Consider the following 15,122-nt stretch of genomic DNA (forward strand, 5'->3'; position numbering starts at 1 on the left):
AGGAACAGTCAGTTCAGTGGCAGGTGCATAAAGGTGACTTTGTTCAGTCTTACTGGTGGTGCCTGCCCCCAGAGTAGCAAGTCCCTACCACCTGCTCTTGCTCTGCATACTCTCAAGCCCAATAGTTGGGCATTTATGCCATCTGGACATCTCCTGCCCACACAACTCTGGGCACAAGGTTAATTTCCTCACAAGTGCTCTGAGTTGCAGCAGCTGCCCAGCTATTACACATGGCTAGCATCAGCAGAAGGCAGGGAATCCCTGGCTGTGCCTTGTGTAGTTGCAGTGAGATAGGAGGAGCACTTTAGGAACTAATGAAGTGACTCATTTTCCACAAAAATCCCCTTGAACCAAGGCATCCTCCTGCAGGATGTTACACAAGACAAAGTGGAAGGAAACAGCCCCAGAGTCCTGTCCTTCAGCATTTCAGGGTGCAATTCCCAGGCAAAAAATGATTATCCTAGTTAAAGGGGTGTAGGCTGTAGCTGTGTTTACCCCAGTTACATAACTCTGTGCATCCCAGAAGCCTCTTCCCCTGCATGTGGTGTTCAGAAAAGGTCTGGCATCGACCAGAACATTTGGATCTCTGAATTTGGAGAACAGTAATTTTGGGAAGTAGAGTCTAACCAGTGATTGTCTGCTAGTCTGGAACATTGGATTAGGATTGAGTTATCTTTGGAGGTTTTTAAGACCCAGCTCAGAGCTTGGCTGGAATGATGTAGTTGGGGCTGGTCCTGCTTTGAGCAGGGGGTTGGACTGGATGCGACTTCCTGAGGTCCTTCATCCCTCATTTTCTACGATTCTATCCAGAACAGTGGCACTTTTGACAGAGCGGTTGTCTAAGAAGTACCACGATCCAGTGTGATATGTGCATGTATTGAATAGGAGAAGCAAAGAAAGAAGAGGAAATGTGGAGGGATTGTGGTCATAATCATTGCTGGGCTTTTTGTCTCAAAGCAGAATATAACCTTCAAAAACGGGAAGCATGACAGGAATGCCTCTGGGGGAAGTGGGGCGAGGTCACACTCCATTATTTCATCAGTCTTGACTTTCACCAGTTTAGCTAACTGTGCATGAGTTGTACTTAATTCTGTATTTCCTGTAGGTTGTTTTTCACCTATGTTGAGTTCCTGACACAGACATAAGCATCCAGAGTAGCCTGTGCAGTAGATCTCTCTAGTCAGCTAAACAAGGCAACTGATCATTGCTGGATGTTATTCATATGTAAATCACTAGGTGACTTTTCTAACATCTACTCTGGCACACGCAGTTCCAGTACGAAGGGCTTCCCCTGGCTTCCCTCTGACCGTTCCCACCCCAACCAGCCAAAACACCAAATGAAGCAGGAGGCATGTTGCCATGCTCCGACAATCCCTCGGATATCAGAGCAGCTCCTTCAGGAGTATTACCCCTTGACCCAGTTAAAAACTCAGCTGCCTGGGATTAAGGGTATATAAAGGTGACAAAGGCTCTCTGACAGCTCTGCTCTACCGAGATCTGACCTGACCTTTCTAACAGCGCATGCAGTCAACCTGTGCATTATTGCTAGGATAGAAAAGTGTTTCAGAATTGCTGTGTCGTCTGTAAACATGGAGATTGGGGAACTGCTGGATTTATTCGTTGTGGGTCAGAAGGGTGAGGCTAGTTTCCAAGTCCGGTCCCAGGCTCACATAAATCTGATGTCTTTCATAGCGAAGTCATGCAGATTTAAGCCAGAACAATAGGGGAATTCCACTTCAGATCACATCTGCAGTGCCTACTTCAGCAAGCATTTTGAGGGAATGGCGATAGCTAGGGTGACTATTCATCCCAGTTTGCCAGTGATGGTCCCAGATTTCGTACACTGTCCCGGCTGGTTAGTGAAAATGGAAACGAGTCCTGGATTGGTGCTATGCCGCCTGTACTCCCAGCCTGGCTGCTCCTGAGCAGTGGCTGGAAACGGGCAGCGGTCTGGACTGAACACTGCTTCTCCTGCCTGGGGCAGGGACAGTGTCCTGGATTTCCTTAAAAATAATATGGTTACCCTAGTGATAGCAGAACAGGCAGCCTTAAAACAGGGGTGGGCAATTCTTTCAGGCAGAGGGCCGTTTAGTGAGTTTTGGCAAGCCATCAAGGGCAGATAAATATTAGTTTTCTAAATTTTTTAGGGGCCCCATGGGCTGGATAGAATGGCTTGGCAGGCCTCATTTTGCCCACCCCTGCCTTAAAAGTAGTCATTTAATTACTGAAGCTCTTAAGCATTTTCCAAATATCTTGTGGCTAAATGCCAGTGTCACATGCTGACCAGCTGCTGAACAAGAATGAGTTTGAATTCCCCTATCCCAGTAGACCTCCAGTACTGGCAGTCAAATCAGCCTCTGGTTCCAGTGGGAAAAGAACATGTATGCCCTGTTCAAATTCCCATGGCAGGCCATGCCAACTTCACCCAGTTGTTTAGTGGCACAAACAAGCTAGGAAGAGAGACTAGGGCTGTGCAGCCTGGCCATTGCTTCCTTTCTTCCCTACCAGGCCAAGATTTAAGGGCAATAAAGTTTTACCTTGGCTTTCACTGCTTTCTTCCGGAAATGTTATATAAACAGCTGTCTTTAATTAAACTTATCCTGAGAAATGCAATTGTTTGGTTTTTCTGTCATTCCAGTGACATAATCAAAAATCCCATTTTGAAGAATGACTTGGAAGGAGCTAAACTTGGAAGCCTTTTGCCAGCAAAGCAAATCAAACAGCTAGAAGCTAAATATTTGTGCAACGAAGTGGTGAGAGCCTGTTCCTGGATGTCTTCCTACCTTTCTTATATCTGTAACATTCCTCCATGAAGCTGCCTTCTCAATGGCACAGCAGCTGAACGTTATTTTGCTGCCCCTGTAGTTGTCTATATACTTCAAGCTCACATGTTTGCCCAATTTTCCTGGCAGGAAATGGAGAGTCTTTCCTCATTCCTCAAACCCACTGACCTACAGAATACTGCTACAGCCTTCACACAAGTTCATATACTAACTTTGGGGGAGGAAGGGTATTGTTCAAAAAACAGTGATCGTCCCAGAAATAGTATGCTCAGAGGAAAAAACCCCACACACCCCCAAAGATCTTAATGGGGCCAATGATCAGTTAAACATGCAAAAAGGGCATGTCCAGTATAGTGCCCAGGAAGGGACTGCTGGTGTGCACCTCCAGGTGAGAGATAAATCATGTCCATGCAATTCTGTAGGTCTGACTTGGAAAGTTTGATGCTCTAGTGCTCTGAACAACTTCCTGTTGCACAGACATAAAACACAGAAGCAACTTTTCTTGATTTGTTTGTTCAGTGTGCATAGAATTTAGTGCCCTTGCTGCATCAGAAATGCCGGGCTGCAGTTCTCGAAAGGGTGCAAGTAGAGAAAGCTCCGTCTGGAGTAATGAGCTATAATCATTTCCAGCTGGGAGCAATGAGCTAAGTCTGAGTAAACAGTACAACATTTGGGGGGGCGGTCTCTGCAGCTATCCAACATGCATCTCAGGAGCAAGACAGGTCAGAGCCAAGATACAGCCATTCTGTGCAGTCCACATCTCCCTGTGGTCTGACATCTGGGCAGGGGGAAATATGCCAACAAACAACACAGCATTAACTCGTGTGCTGCCTTGAAGGAGGGGAGTGTAAGGACTGAAGGGTCATGAGGAGCTTCCATTACCTGTGGCCTCTGGGAATTAGGAGCAGTACTTCACATCTCTCCCCCAAGGGAGCTCTCACTAGAAATGCCAAAGAACCTCAGGATATTCTGACGGCTCCATCTTTCAAGTAGAGGTGCAACTGCTCAGCTCTGCACCCAGCAGTGGCGTGGCAGCCAGGAAAGCAGTGGCAAGGGCTGCTAATTTTTTGTTCCTCCACCATATCACCCCCAGGCCAGCACCAAAAGCTGGGGCTGTGCTCACCCCTCCCTTAGTTACACTACTGCTTTTGAGCTTGTAACAGGAGAAGATAATGTGCCCCTGCCTCAGGACTAGACCCAAAGGGTAGCATATAGCCTTTACACATGAATATCTCAATTTAGTATGCAACTGGCATGGAGCAGGATTTGGTCCTCAGCTTTGGTGACCCAAAATGAAGTAAAAGAAATGTTGCCATCTCCAGAACCCCAAAAGGTGGAGCTCTCATGCTGCCCATGGCAGTGACTGACACATCCACCAGGTGTCTGGCAGCTCCATTTTAAAGAAATTGTTGCTTTTAAAATATTTGAAAAGTTGAAGCTCTGAGTAGGGGAGAGATTCTTTTGAGCTCTCTGTGGGGTCTGCTGTAAATGTCTAGACAAAGAGTGTGGTCTCTGTGTAAATTCTAGCCCAGAGAAAATGAGTTGCAATAGAAATTGTTTGTTCGGTTTATGGTAAATGTTGCTGGGGTTTTTTTGGTTTTCCAAAGGCTAATGTCAAGAACTGGTTGGGCAAGACTTTGGAATTAGAAATCAGAAGATGGACAGAAGAGAAGGAACCAGAGAAACCCGAAAAATATTTTCATAATGAATTAGACTTCCATGTTCTCCAGGTAATAAAAATGCACTGTATTTTTAAATGAGCCAGTAAATATTAAAAATAATTAAACTGTGCTTGTATCAGAGTTTGCACAACCCATTAAAAATGCTCCAGCTAGCCACATAAACAGAAAAAAAATAATGCAATGGAAAATTTATAGAGCTACTTACCACTTTCATTACCCCAATTACTGAGCATTTGTTAATTAAATAGATTTATCCTCACAAAAAGTCACATAAAGTACAGGGAGGCTAAGTGATTTTCAAAGGTTAGAGGAAGTCAGAGCCTAGACAACCCAAGGCTCAAGTCCTATCCACTAGGATCCTCTGACTTTAGTAAAAGTAGCTGATTCTTTGGGGTGATCCAGTACCTCCTGCTCTGCAGCCTTGGAAAAACATCTCCACTGTGGTGAAGGGAAATCTCACCCTTCTGTACTCTTAAGCAAAACCAAACCAAACCATCAGTATCAGTTAACATATTGGAGAAAGCAGAATAAACACCTCTTCCAGACACGTGGGCAAAGGGACAGTTGTTTGTTGTTGGGTCTCGTTAAGTTTCGGGAATTTTATTTAGACAGATTACTCTGATCCCCCATCTTCTTTTCTCAGACATGAGTATTCCCCATTCTCTCCCTGTCCCCTCTCACTTCCCATCCTTCTTAAATTAGTTTTTTTTGTTGTCTGTAAATGCAATTCTTTGGTTTTATGCTAGGGTTAGATTTTTAAACAAAATCATCTGGCGCTTGGCAAAAACTAGAAGGGCTATGTTCAGGCCTCCCCTACAACAAAATAGCTGTTTAATGTCTTCTTCCTCTTGATTTGAAATCAGAGATAACAATTTGCTTTAGTGTCCCAAATAAGCACAGTCCCCTTGTGTATTGCTGGGGAGGTGGGGGGTTCAGTCTATGGAAGCTTGGCCCTGGATTCAGGACAGGTACAAATAGAGTCTCAAAGGAGACCTGTGTCCTAAGAAGCCATTTCACCTTCTGGGGCATCTGCTCCTTTTCCTGACTCCAGGCAATCTTATCTACTTAGCTGTGCAAGATTTTTGGAGCAGGAACGGTCTCTTACCTGCACCTGAGCAGAACCTAGTGCAGTGGTCCCCTCATCTTGGTTGGTACTGCAAACTATAGTGAAAATAGCTCCAACCACCTTAGCAGTTTACCTGTCTGTTTGGACCCTTAGACATTTGAAGTTATTGTTTAATTCTTGTTCCATAGACTATCCATGGAGGACAAAAACGAGCTGAGGAAATAACCCCTGACCTGGGCAAGCAAGCCTCAACCATACTGTTGGTGGAGCTGTCGACTTTCTTGAAAAGGTGCGGTAAGACAGGTGTCAGAAGGACACCTGATCAGTGGTTCTTGAACTGGGATAACATGAAACCGTAGGGGGCATATGGCAGTCATCTTGGAGGTACAAGGGAAGAAGGAATATGAGAGCAGAAGAGAAAATGAGAAAGATAAGTGGAGAAGGAAGAAAACTTACAAAAGGGGTACCCAACCCAAAAGCCAGTTTGAAAGACACTGCAGCAGAGTAGCATTGGTATCAGTTAGCTAAGTTACTAATCATTATTTCTTCTTCAATCTTCTCTTTAGCTATAAGAAGGCTTTAGAAGAATTTAAAGAGAAAAACAGACAGCACAGATATTTCAAGGAAACAATAATTGCAAATGTGAATAACTGTGCAAGTTTTAGGTAAGTAAGAATCAATTGCCTTGTTTAAGCTTTTTAATGAATAATATGATCTAAGCCTGTAGAAGTAAATATACCAACTAAGGGTGTATCAAATGTACCCTTAATTGTAGTCCATATTTTTCTAAGAATTTAAAATGATATTCAAACAGAGCAACTTCTAATACCTGGTATCCAAAATATCTGATTGAACATTACTACATGCATTCCTATTTGTAACCCAAGAGAGACTTGTAGCTAATATAAATCATCATAGCACCACAGAAGTCATTCATACAGGAGCAGAGAATCCCACCCTAAGACTTTCAACTAATAATTTCTTCATTAATCTTCAACTAATAAACTAGTTTCAACTAATAATCTTGTTCCCCCAAGATTCAAGTGTTCCTCTCATTGAGCAGAAGGTCTGCCTCCTAGTTAAAGGAAAGCTTTGGGGCCAGGACCCCCAGGTTCCACACCTGGCTCTTACACCGACTGATCACTGGCAAGTCACCTAGTTTGTGTAGCCATTGGTAGGGGTAATCCCACAGTGTTTTGTGGATTTAACCTAGGAATAGGGCAATTCATGCTATTTGGACAGTTTCCGCAACTGTATTTTTCTCTGACAAGCTGTGCAGCTCTCCGTCAGCATTCTGCTACCAAAGTTACCCTGGCAGGGGGTCATGTACTGTGGTATTTTAATAACATATTTGAAGGAAATGAAATCCAGATGAGAGTTCACAGCCTGAGTAAAAACCATGTATTCAAAAGTCGTAGAGGTCAAGGAACAGAATCCTACAGCCCAACATGAAACCACCAACTCCCCTCTGCAGTATAGGAGCAAGCAGAAGATCTGACCTGCTGCTACCCTCCATTTCATGTGCATCAGTGGTCATGCGTCTGCCCGGTGTACCCTTCTGACCTCACTATAGCCCAGCTCACTCAAAATCTCTTATGGAGAGAACCATTGCCATGCATACAAGGAGGGAGGGATTTTGATACTAACTGACTCCCATGCATTCCTATGTCAATTTGGCCTCTACAGGACTAGGTCATTACTGTCTGGGTGCCAGGTTGTGGCTTTGTTGTTTATATAGGCAGCAATTATTTATACACACTTCAAATAACCACTGATAGGACAACTTCCAGACAGACTGATATGAAAGTAATCTCATAGTACAAAACACTCAGCAACCCTTCCAAATAACACTTCTACCCTAGGACATGGAAACCACTTAAAATTCTAGATTACATTTTGGGTAGAGATCCAAACATTATGTCCTGGTGCTGAATTTTATTTTCTGAAACTTTAAAATACAAAACAGAAATGCTAGTGGGAAAAGTATGCAATACATTATTCTTAACCTCTGGCCATTTGTTTCAGAACCCACGCTGAGAAAACTGTATCCACACCAGATGATACAAAAGCTAGTATTCTCGCCACACTTAATGAAATTGAGAACAGTGCTTATAATGTGCTGCTTCAAGATTTGTTTCTGGAATTAAAGGTATGACATATATATATTATATACATGAATATTCTAGTCATATCTCATATGTGGAAGATTTCCATAGAGGGGAAGTGTTTTAATAGATTTAAGGCAAAAATAAATAAATAAAAGTTCAACACAATTTTTTAAAAGAAAGTCCATGGTCTTGTGTTCAGAAAAACAAAAAAGGAAAAAAACCAACACATGACAACCCCAAATTGTATACAGCCATCTGTGGCAACCCAGACTTATAGCTTCATCCATCTCATCAGTATCATCACCTCAGTAATATATACATGGTTGAGTTCATCATCTTGCTGTTTTTATCCAAGAGACTAGTACCCTTGAAGTTGATTTCTCTATATGGGAAATTTTGCCTTTTTTCAGGAGAGCTTCTTGGGAGCTCTTGAGGATGTTTACTGTGGACTCGCACCTTAATGAAAGGACAGAGTATTTTTCCTTTATCCTAGGCTCCCTCTCTCTCAGTGCTCATTATTTGATATATTAGTTGACACCATTTTTTCTATTTTGTTTTGAGATTAAATACAACCCAAATTTGTTCCCATAATTGCCTAGCTTCCCTTCCCTTGCATCTTGTAATGTCACTGGGGAAGACAGGACATGAAAATCTCATTAAAAATGGAAACAGAAAAGGGATCTTTTATTAAAGCATTTCAGGCCACCTGTCCTCATCATTATAAAATGTTTCAGAGTGGAGGGGTGGGGGGTATAATTCACTTCCCCCCCCCCCCCCCCCTTTAGCAGGGCATCTTCAAGTTCTTCATATAGGACCAAACACATTTGCGTGGCTGTATGAAATTTTAAATCTCTGAATATACTTGGCACTTCACAGTTTTGCTTTGTAGAAGCTGACCAGACCTTTTCTTTCTTCAGCCCCTGTTTAAAAAGTTTACCCAAAATAAGTGGGCTTGCACCGAAAGTATCATGGAGGAGATCCTCAAAACCACCAGCAGTTCCCTTTCAGAATTCCACACTCTTCGAGACCCTTTCTATAAGGTAAGTTGCAGGGAAACAGTGGAACAATTCTAGGAAACCTGAACCTAGCTGTTTGGCTAGGAACCACTTATTTACTGAGATACACATGTACTTCTCACTTTGGCAGGTGACTGGGCATGCCTTTTCCTGTGCCAACATCACCCTATTTAGATCGATGAGCTTTTCCCCGCTACAAAGCTCTCTTCCCATCAGAGGGAATCCTTTGACATTTAATCCAGACTATCCCCATACAGCCATGACCTGAGCCTGCTCTTCTCCAAAGACAGTTGCATAGCTCATTTTGCAGTTAATGTAGCATTGAGAATGGGAATGAGGAGCTAGATACGAATCAATATTATGATGACTCTCCAAAATAAGGCATCCTCTACAACAGGATTTTGGCTATCGGTCCTTTCAGCCCAAGAAGGCCTGCACAGATGCAAACTCCATTTTACCAGCAGCCTAGCTGTTGCAAAATTTCAGTCTCGGGTACATCTGAGTTAACGTGTGGGACCAAATCCAGATTTCTAGTGTTTCTACAACAAACATCATAAAGCCAATAGAAAGTCTCCACAAAAGAGGTCCAAATATCCTGCAATTATATTTTTAGTAATCTAAATGTACTCTGTATCTCGTGTAATCAGAGAGCGAAATAGGTGGAAATAAGACAGCTTCCTGTTTCCTGGGGATACTGCCACACTTCACATACCATTTATAGGTATTTTCCAAGTGTCCCATTTTCTCAGTGCGAAATTACCATGCTGGAAATAGAGCCAATTCCAACACATTTGCTCGTTAGGAAAGCCCCATTGTGTACAGTGTAGGACATGCCTCTGGTGCCGGTCTGAGACAGTGGCAAATTACAAGGTCCATGCTACTGAAGTCCCTGGGCTTCCTTGACAGAAACAAGAGTAGGAATTTGTGGTGGCAGATTTCACAGCCTTGGGGCCACGCTGCCCTCAGTCCACATGCACAATGTAACATCCTTCTGATGTTATGCAAGAAGTTATAAGCAACCTTTTCCTTAACCTACCCACAATGCCCCTGATGGCCCATGTCAATTTTCCCCTGGTTACTGCCTCTCTCTACCACTTCCTGATTTTTCTTGGGGGGGCCCCAATATTTGTGCTCTCCCAAGCATGCCTCACCCACCCACTCCCACTCACATGCTCCAAACCTGGAAACTCTGCACCTCACCCACCCTCCTATATCCACCATTCCCCATTGTGCTCAGACATAAAACAGGAGGGGCTACAGAGACAGGTGTTACACCACTACAGTCAAGTGCTAGCGGTATGGGTGCAAACTCCTTGCCCAACAGTAGGGCAGGTTTGTTCCCATGTTTTATGCATCATTACACTTTTCTGGACATACAACCCTAATAAGCTGATTAACGTTTCCCTCCCTTACAGGGCATTATGGAGAAGATTCACATTCACTTGGTTAGAGAGTACATTGTGAGGCTAATGAAGAAGAGAGTCACCCTGAAAACTCCAGAACTTCAGCAAAACTTGGCAAAATGCATTACAAATGACGCCTCCCTCTTGCAAACCTTCTGCACAAAAAACGTAGGTGTGATTGCTCACCACATCAGCACTGGCACTTGAACCTGTTCCTTGCAGGCTATCCTGAGCATCTGGCATATGCCTTCAAACAGTGTTTAGTTTTTCAAGGGGTTGCTAAACACAGCAAGAGTCTTTCAGCAGCTGGAAAGCAGGTCTACTTGGGGCTCTTGCCTGGGTAGATAGGGGAAAGGTCTCAGAAACAGGCATACATCTAAGGATGGGAGACAGCAGGCAACTGCTAGGCAAATCAAGTCATTGTACATAGACAAAGCCAACAAGTAGATTAGGTAGTTGAGAAAGGGATTGTTGTTAGTTCTCCAGAACCTTCCCACAACTCACTGGATGTAGCAGGAAGAACTCACAGCTGGAGCAAATCAAACTCTGCACAGTTAACTAAAGACAAGGCTTTTAGAAGTAGGCTTTTAAGAGGTTTTAAAAATACATCCAACTCAGTCCATTTCTGCCAGCCTGTCCAGGGCCCAACCCCAATTAGAATATATTCTGGAAACTCCGAGCATCATTTATCATCATCATTTAATCCTTATACACTGGCCAAATTGCATCCAAAACAGTGAGCTGGAATGTTATTAAGTAGAGTTCATGGAGCAGCCTCCCCACCCCTTCAAGAGCCCAGAGGAGGCTCTGTAATCACAGCACGCCTGGATTACCAACTGTTTTCTCTTATTCCTTTTCTGATAGGGATCTGAAGCCACATGGCTGGACTCTGTACTGCCCAAACTGGCAGAAATAATCCGACTGCAAGACTCGAGCGCCATGAAAATCGAAGTTGCTATGCTTGCTAAAACATACCCGGATATCAGGTGAGAGGAACCAGATAGTATTTGGAAATACTAATAGACTTTATAGTGCTAGAGGTACGGTGGCTTCCTTAGTCTGCACGCACCATTTTCCTTGGCCAGGGCCTGGGAGACTAGATTCAGTTATCTGCTCCCCCACAGATTTCCTGTCTGATCACTGAGGAGTCTCTCCCAGACCCGCTCACTTATGCCCTCTCCATATGCACCAAACCTAGCAAAGCTGTCTAGGGACACCCCTCACTGCCATGCTCACACTCCATCTCCGGTATGCTTCAGAGCACAGAGGGGAGTCGGGAAGCACCATCAGGGAAGCTTCACTGCCTCATTTCCACTTTGCAGCATTCAGTGTGGAAGCAAGTGGGTATGCTCTCAACAGCATAAGAAGTATCAACATATCTTTAGACTTGGGTCCTTAAAGGCAGTTAAATGATTAATTTCTATTGATGCTTGGGCACTGGTCACCCCACGCCTCAGGTCCCATCCATAGAACTGAGATAATAGCATGTTGGCCACCGCCTCCCTGATCCCCCCCCCCCCACACACACACAAACACAGCCATTGAGGAAAAATGACTATGGCACCCAGATTAGGGCCATGGGAAGATCCTATTGAGGTGTAGGCCTCTTCTCTAATATCTCCTACTTTCTGTCCAATAGCAAAAAGCACCTTGCTGCCATCTTGTACATCAAGGGAAACTTGACCAACAGCGAAATCAAAAGCGTCCAGAGCTACTTGGATCAGAGTGGAGCACCGACCACTTCCCGTACACCACTTTTTTCAGCTATAAAGGTGTCCTAGGCTTCAGTCCCGCCTGTGGCACTCTTCCCGCACAGGACTGTGTGCTAAGATAGTTGAGTCGCTACTCAAGTGTGGGAGGCAGAAGCCTTTTGGTCCCACTCTGTCACAGTATGTGCAGCAGCATTTTTCTGTAGGAAAACATAACATACATAAAGCCCTTCTGTCAATCTGCCACAGGGGTCCTGATGGCAACTGGCCTGCTCTGTGTACAGATAGGAGAAGATAGAACCCAGTGCCTTGAATAACAGATGGAGATTTCCTAAACCAGACACTGACTCCCTCTGAAGTCTAGGGCACAAGCCTTCATGCCACTGTCAGCCCATCTATAAGGTGGGCACATTAAAGACCTCACAGCAGTGCTAAGGAATCAAGCTAATGAATCAGCCAATGTCTGCAAAGCACTTTGACCCATGGCTTGTCCCCTATGGAGGATGAAGCACTTTGTTAATCTTTGGGGGGAAAATAAACAAGCAAAATATAAAGCAACTGGAGAATCATTTCAGAGCATGCTGTGTAGGCATCTGCTGGCATTTTGACTCAGCAGCTTCTCCACCCATTACATTAGAGCGTGAGGAAGAGTCTGGAGAGGACCCAAGGCTGCCATCATGATGGTCTGCAAAAACAGCTCATCTAAGACTAGAATTCTCATGCATGATGTCTTATTGAAACCACTGCATGACTGGGATAGATTTAGACAAGCTTTCAAACACAGAATATTCTTTTCTTTGTGAAACAGCCAAAGCGTTCACTTTGAAGACATACTTAAGTATTATGGAAAGCAGATCACAGCCCAGAGTGGCAGAGCTTTGAGAGCTGAGGGCCTTACTGCACATCCCACAATTTTGCTTTTAAAAAAATCCAAGTTCTTGCACTTGCCAGCTGTGAGGCCATGGCCAGCTGCTGCCCTGCTAGCCTGCCTTGCAGAAAACCCTCCCTGGGCATACAGTAGCACTCAGCCAAAGGTTGGGTATAAAAACTTCCTATCCCCCACATATCCCATTCACCTCTGTGAGGTGTGACCATCTAAGCCTTCTTGGCATATTAGGCTCCATATACTGAAATGCCATTAGAATTCCATATGGGATTGGCGTCATAGCTAACTGTTCATATTTTTGTTTCCATTGAGTTACACTCCACTAACATAAAGCTAGGTGCCAATAGCTAGTTATGTACTGCAGTGCCTCTTACACTCTTAAGACCCCCAGCTTAGTAAAGAATGTAATGACTTACTTATATCCTCCCTAGTCAATAAAGCATGTTTCAGCCTCCATTGACTTCAGCAGTCTACAGGGCTGGGCTGGGGCATGAGCACACACTTTAGGTATTCAGCTGAATTGGGGCCAGTCACATCAACACAAGTCTCCCATTCATTGCCCTTTCCCCCACTCCCCTCAAGGTAGATTGGATTTGAAAACCTACATGTACATTGTCACAACCCAACTGTTTGACAAGCAAATTAAATGGCCAAAACAATTCAGCTTGTTTAATAATTTTTTCCCTTTCCTTTCTTATCCTTTCCCCTCCCTAAATATTTGCATCTCTGTAGAAAGCCCATCTGGAAAGCGGGTGGGTTAATAAAGATTGTGCACAAGCCATGCAGTGGTATTTGTATGCAAATACATGTAAAAATATTTTAAAATGTGACCAAGCCTTTTATACACAGCACTTTAGTTTCTGCTTTCTAAGCCTCTGGCTATATTTCCATAGGTAGATATAGATCATTGGTATATTTTAGCATCCTGTTTTAATTTTCCTCTTTCACTGGAGATCTTTGCATGCAGTGTTTATATTTAAACAGTATTAAATGTGTTGAACATGTAGCTGAGTTATACCTCTGATTGTGTTTACCATCTGTATCTTATGTATGTATAATCCTAATGTATTAGATCCTTTTAGTACTTTCAGAATGCACTGTCACCTGGAAGGCTCTTAGGCTCAAGTGCATAATACATTGACGGTACAGCCTGGAGACAGAAAAGAAAAAGCTGCGTTTGTATTGTCAGAGCATATTGTAATATTGTACCCGGGTTCACTTCAACCTGGCTTCTCATGCTCTTTAGAGCAGAGATTGTCAGAGTGTATTCCAACCTAGTTGGCCTCTAGACACTCCTGCAATATAAATAATTAATAAAAAAAGCCCGTTACTAATGTTTGAGAGTACATTTCATTCTTATTATATGTGAGCACCCTTGTTACACATGCACGTTCTCATGCTATTAACAGGAGACATTGGTTGGAAGCACAATTCACCATATAGTGGGTTCACTGGCATATAAAAGCCCAAATCCCACTCCCACACTAGTTGGTACTAAAAAGGGGAATTACACTCATTTAACCACCAAATCACCAGCCCCCCAGTTCAAGATCACTTCTGGACATTGCCAATGTTGCAGAAAAGAATAAGGCAATTAAAAAATCTGTGTGTTTCAAATTATAGGTATATGGGTGTACAGCAAGACTGGTGTACATGATCCCTCACAAAGGTACTGGAAGATTCATAGATGCATAAAACTTGTGGTAGGACAGGAGAGGGAAAAAGGAGGTGTAGCCTTTTATATAAAGGAGATGTACACATGTTTTTAAGTGCAGTACAAAGTGGAAGGAGGGCCTGTGGAAAGCCTCTAGGTAAAGGTCAGAGGGAAGAGCAGCAGTAGGGGATGTCATGGTAGCACCTGTTATAGGCCACCAAACCAGGCACAAGAGGTAGATGAGGCCTTCTTTAAAAAAAGTGAAGGAAATTTTCATATCACAGGACCCGGTTCTCATGGGGGACTTTAATTATCAAGGCATCTGGGAGGGAAATACTGCAGCACACAAGCAGTCCAGCAAGTTCTTAAAGTGTGTTAGGAAGAACATTTTGGTACAGATAGCAGAGAGGCCAACAAGAAATGGAGAAGCTCCTTGACTTGTTGTTCACTAACATGGAGGTTTAGACTGAAGGTGGAAGGTAACTCGGGACTGTGATCATGAAATGATGGAATCCAAGATCCTCAGGAGAGGAAGGAGGGAGGGCAGCAGAACTAAGACACTGGACTTCATAAAAAGCAGACTGGTGGATCTGGTGGGTAGGATCCCCTGGGAGGAAAGTCTGAAGGGAAAAGGAGGAGAGCTAGCTTTTCAGGAGCTATTAATGACACAGAAACAAATGATCCTGATGCAACAGAAAAATGGGAAGTGCCACAGGAGACCAACCTGGCTAAACATCACTCTCTTCGAGTCAAAACTCAAAAATCAGAAATTTGGTCATAGTGGTAGGGAAGCAAATACAAATATCACATGGGCT

At 43.6% G+C, this 15,122-nt stretch overlaps 1 protein-coding gene across 2 annotated transcripts in view; it reads left to right on the top strand.

Moving 5' to 3' along the window:
• TNFAIP2 (TNF alpha induced protein 2) overlaps positions 1 to 13,989 on the top strand; it is a 32,122-nt gene extending 18,133 nt beyond the window's left edge. For both annotated transcript variants that reach the window (XM_006267952.4, XM_059723251.1), the window contains 9 exons: positions 2,639 to 2,753; positions 4,391 to 4,513; positions 5,720 to 5,820; positions 6,098 to 6,196; positions 7,557 to 7,680; positions 8,557 to 8,679; positions 10,071 to 10,226; positions 10,923 to 11,044; positions 11,698 to 13,989. In XM_006267952.4, the coding sequence (XP_006268014.2) occupies positions 2,639 to 2,753; positions 4,391 to 4,513; positions 5,720 to 5,820; positions 6,098 to 6,196; positions 7,557 to 7,680; positions 8,557 to 8,679; positions 10,071 to 10,226; positions 10,923 to 11,044; positions 11,698 to 11,839 (1,105 nt within the window). In that variant the 3' untranslated portion in view covers positions 11,840 to 13,989. The remainder of the gene's footprint in view (positions 1 to 2,638; positions 2,754 to 4,390; positions 4,514 to 5,719; positions 5,821 to 6,097; positions 6,197 to 7,556; positions 7,681 to 8,556; positions 8,680 to 10,070; positions 10,227 to 10,922; positions 11,045 to 11,697) is intronic.
• Positions 13,990 to 15,122: the final 1,133 nt, after the last annotated feature.

This window comes from Alligator mississippiensis, chromosome 2, assembly GCF_030867095.1.
Source record: "Alligator mississippiensis isolate rAllMis1 chromosome 2, rAllMis1, whole genome shotgun sequence".
Classification (NCBI taxonomy): domain Eukaryota; kingdom Metazoa; phylum Chordata; order Crocodylia; family Alligatoridae; genus Alligator; species Alligator mississippiensis.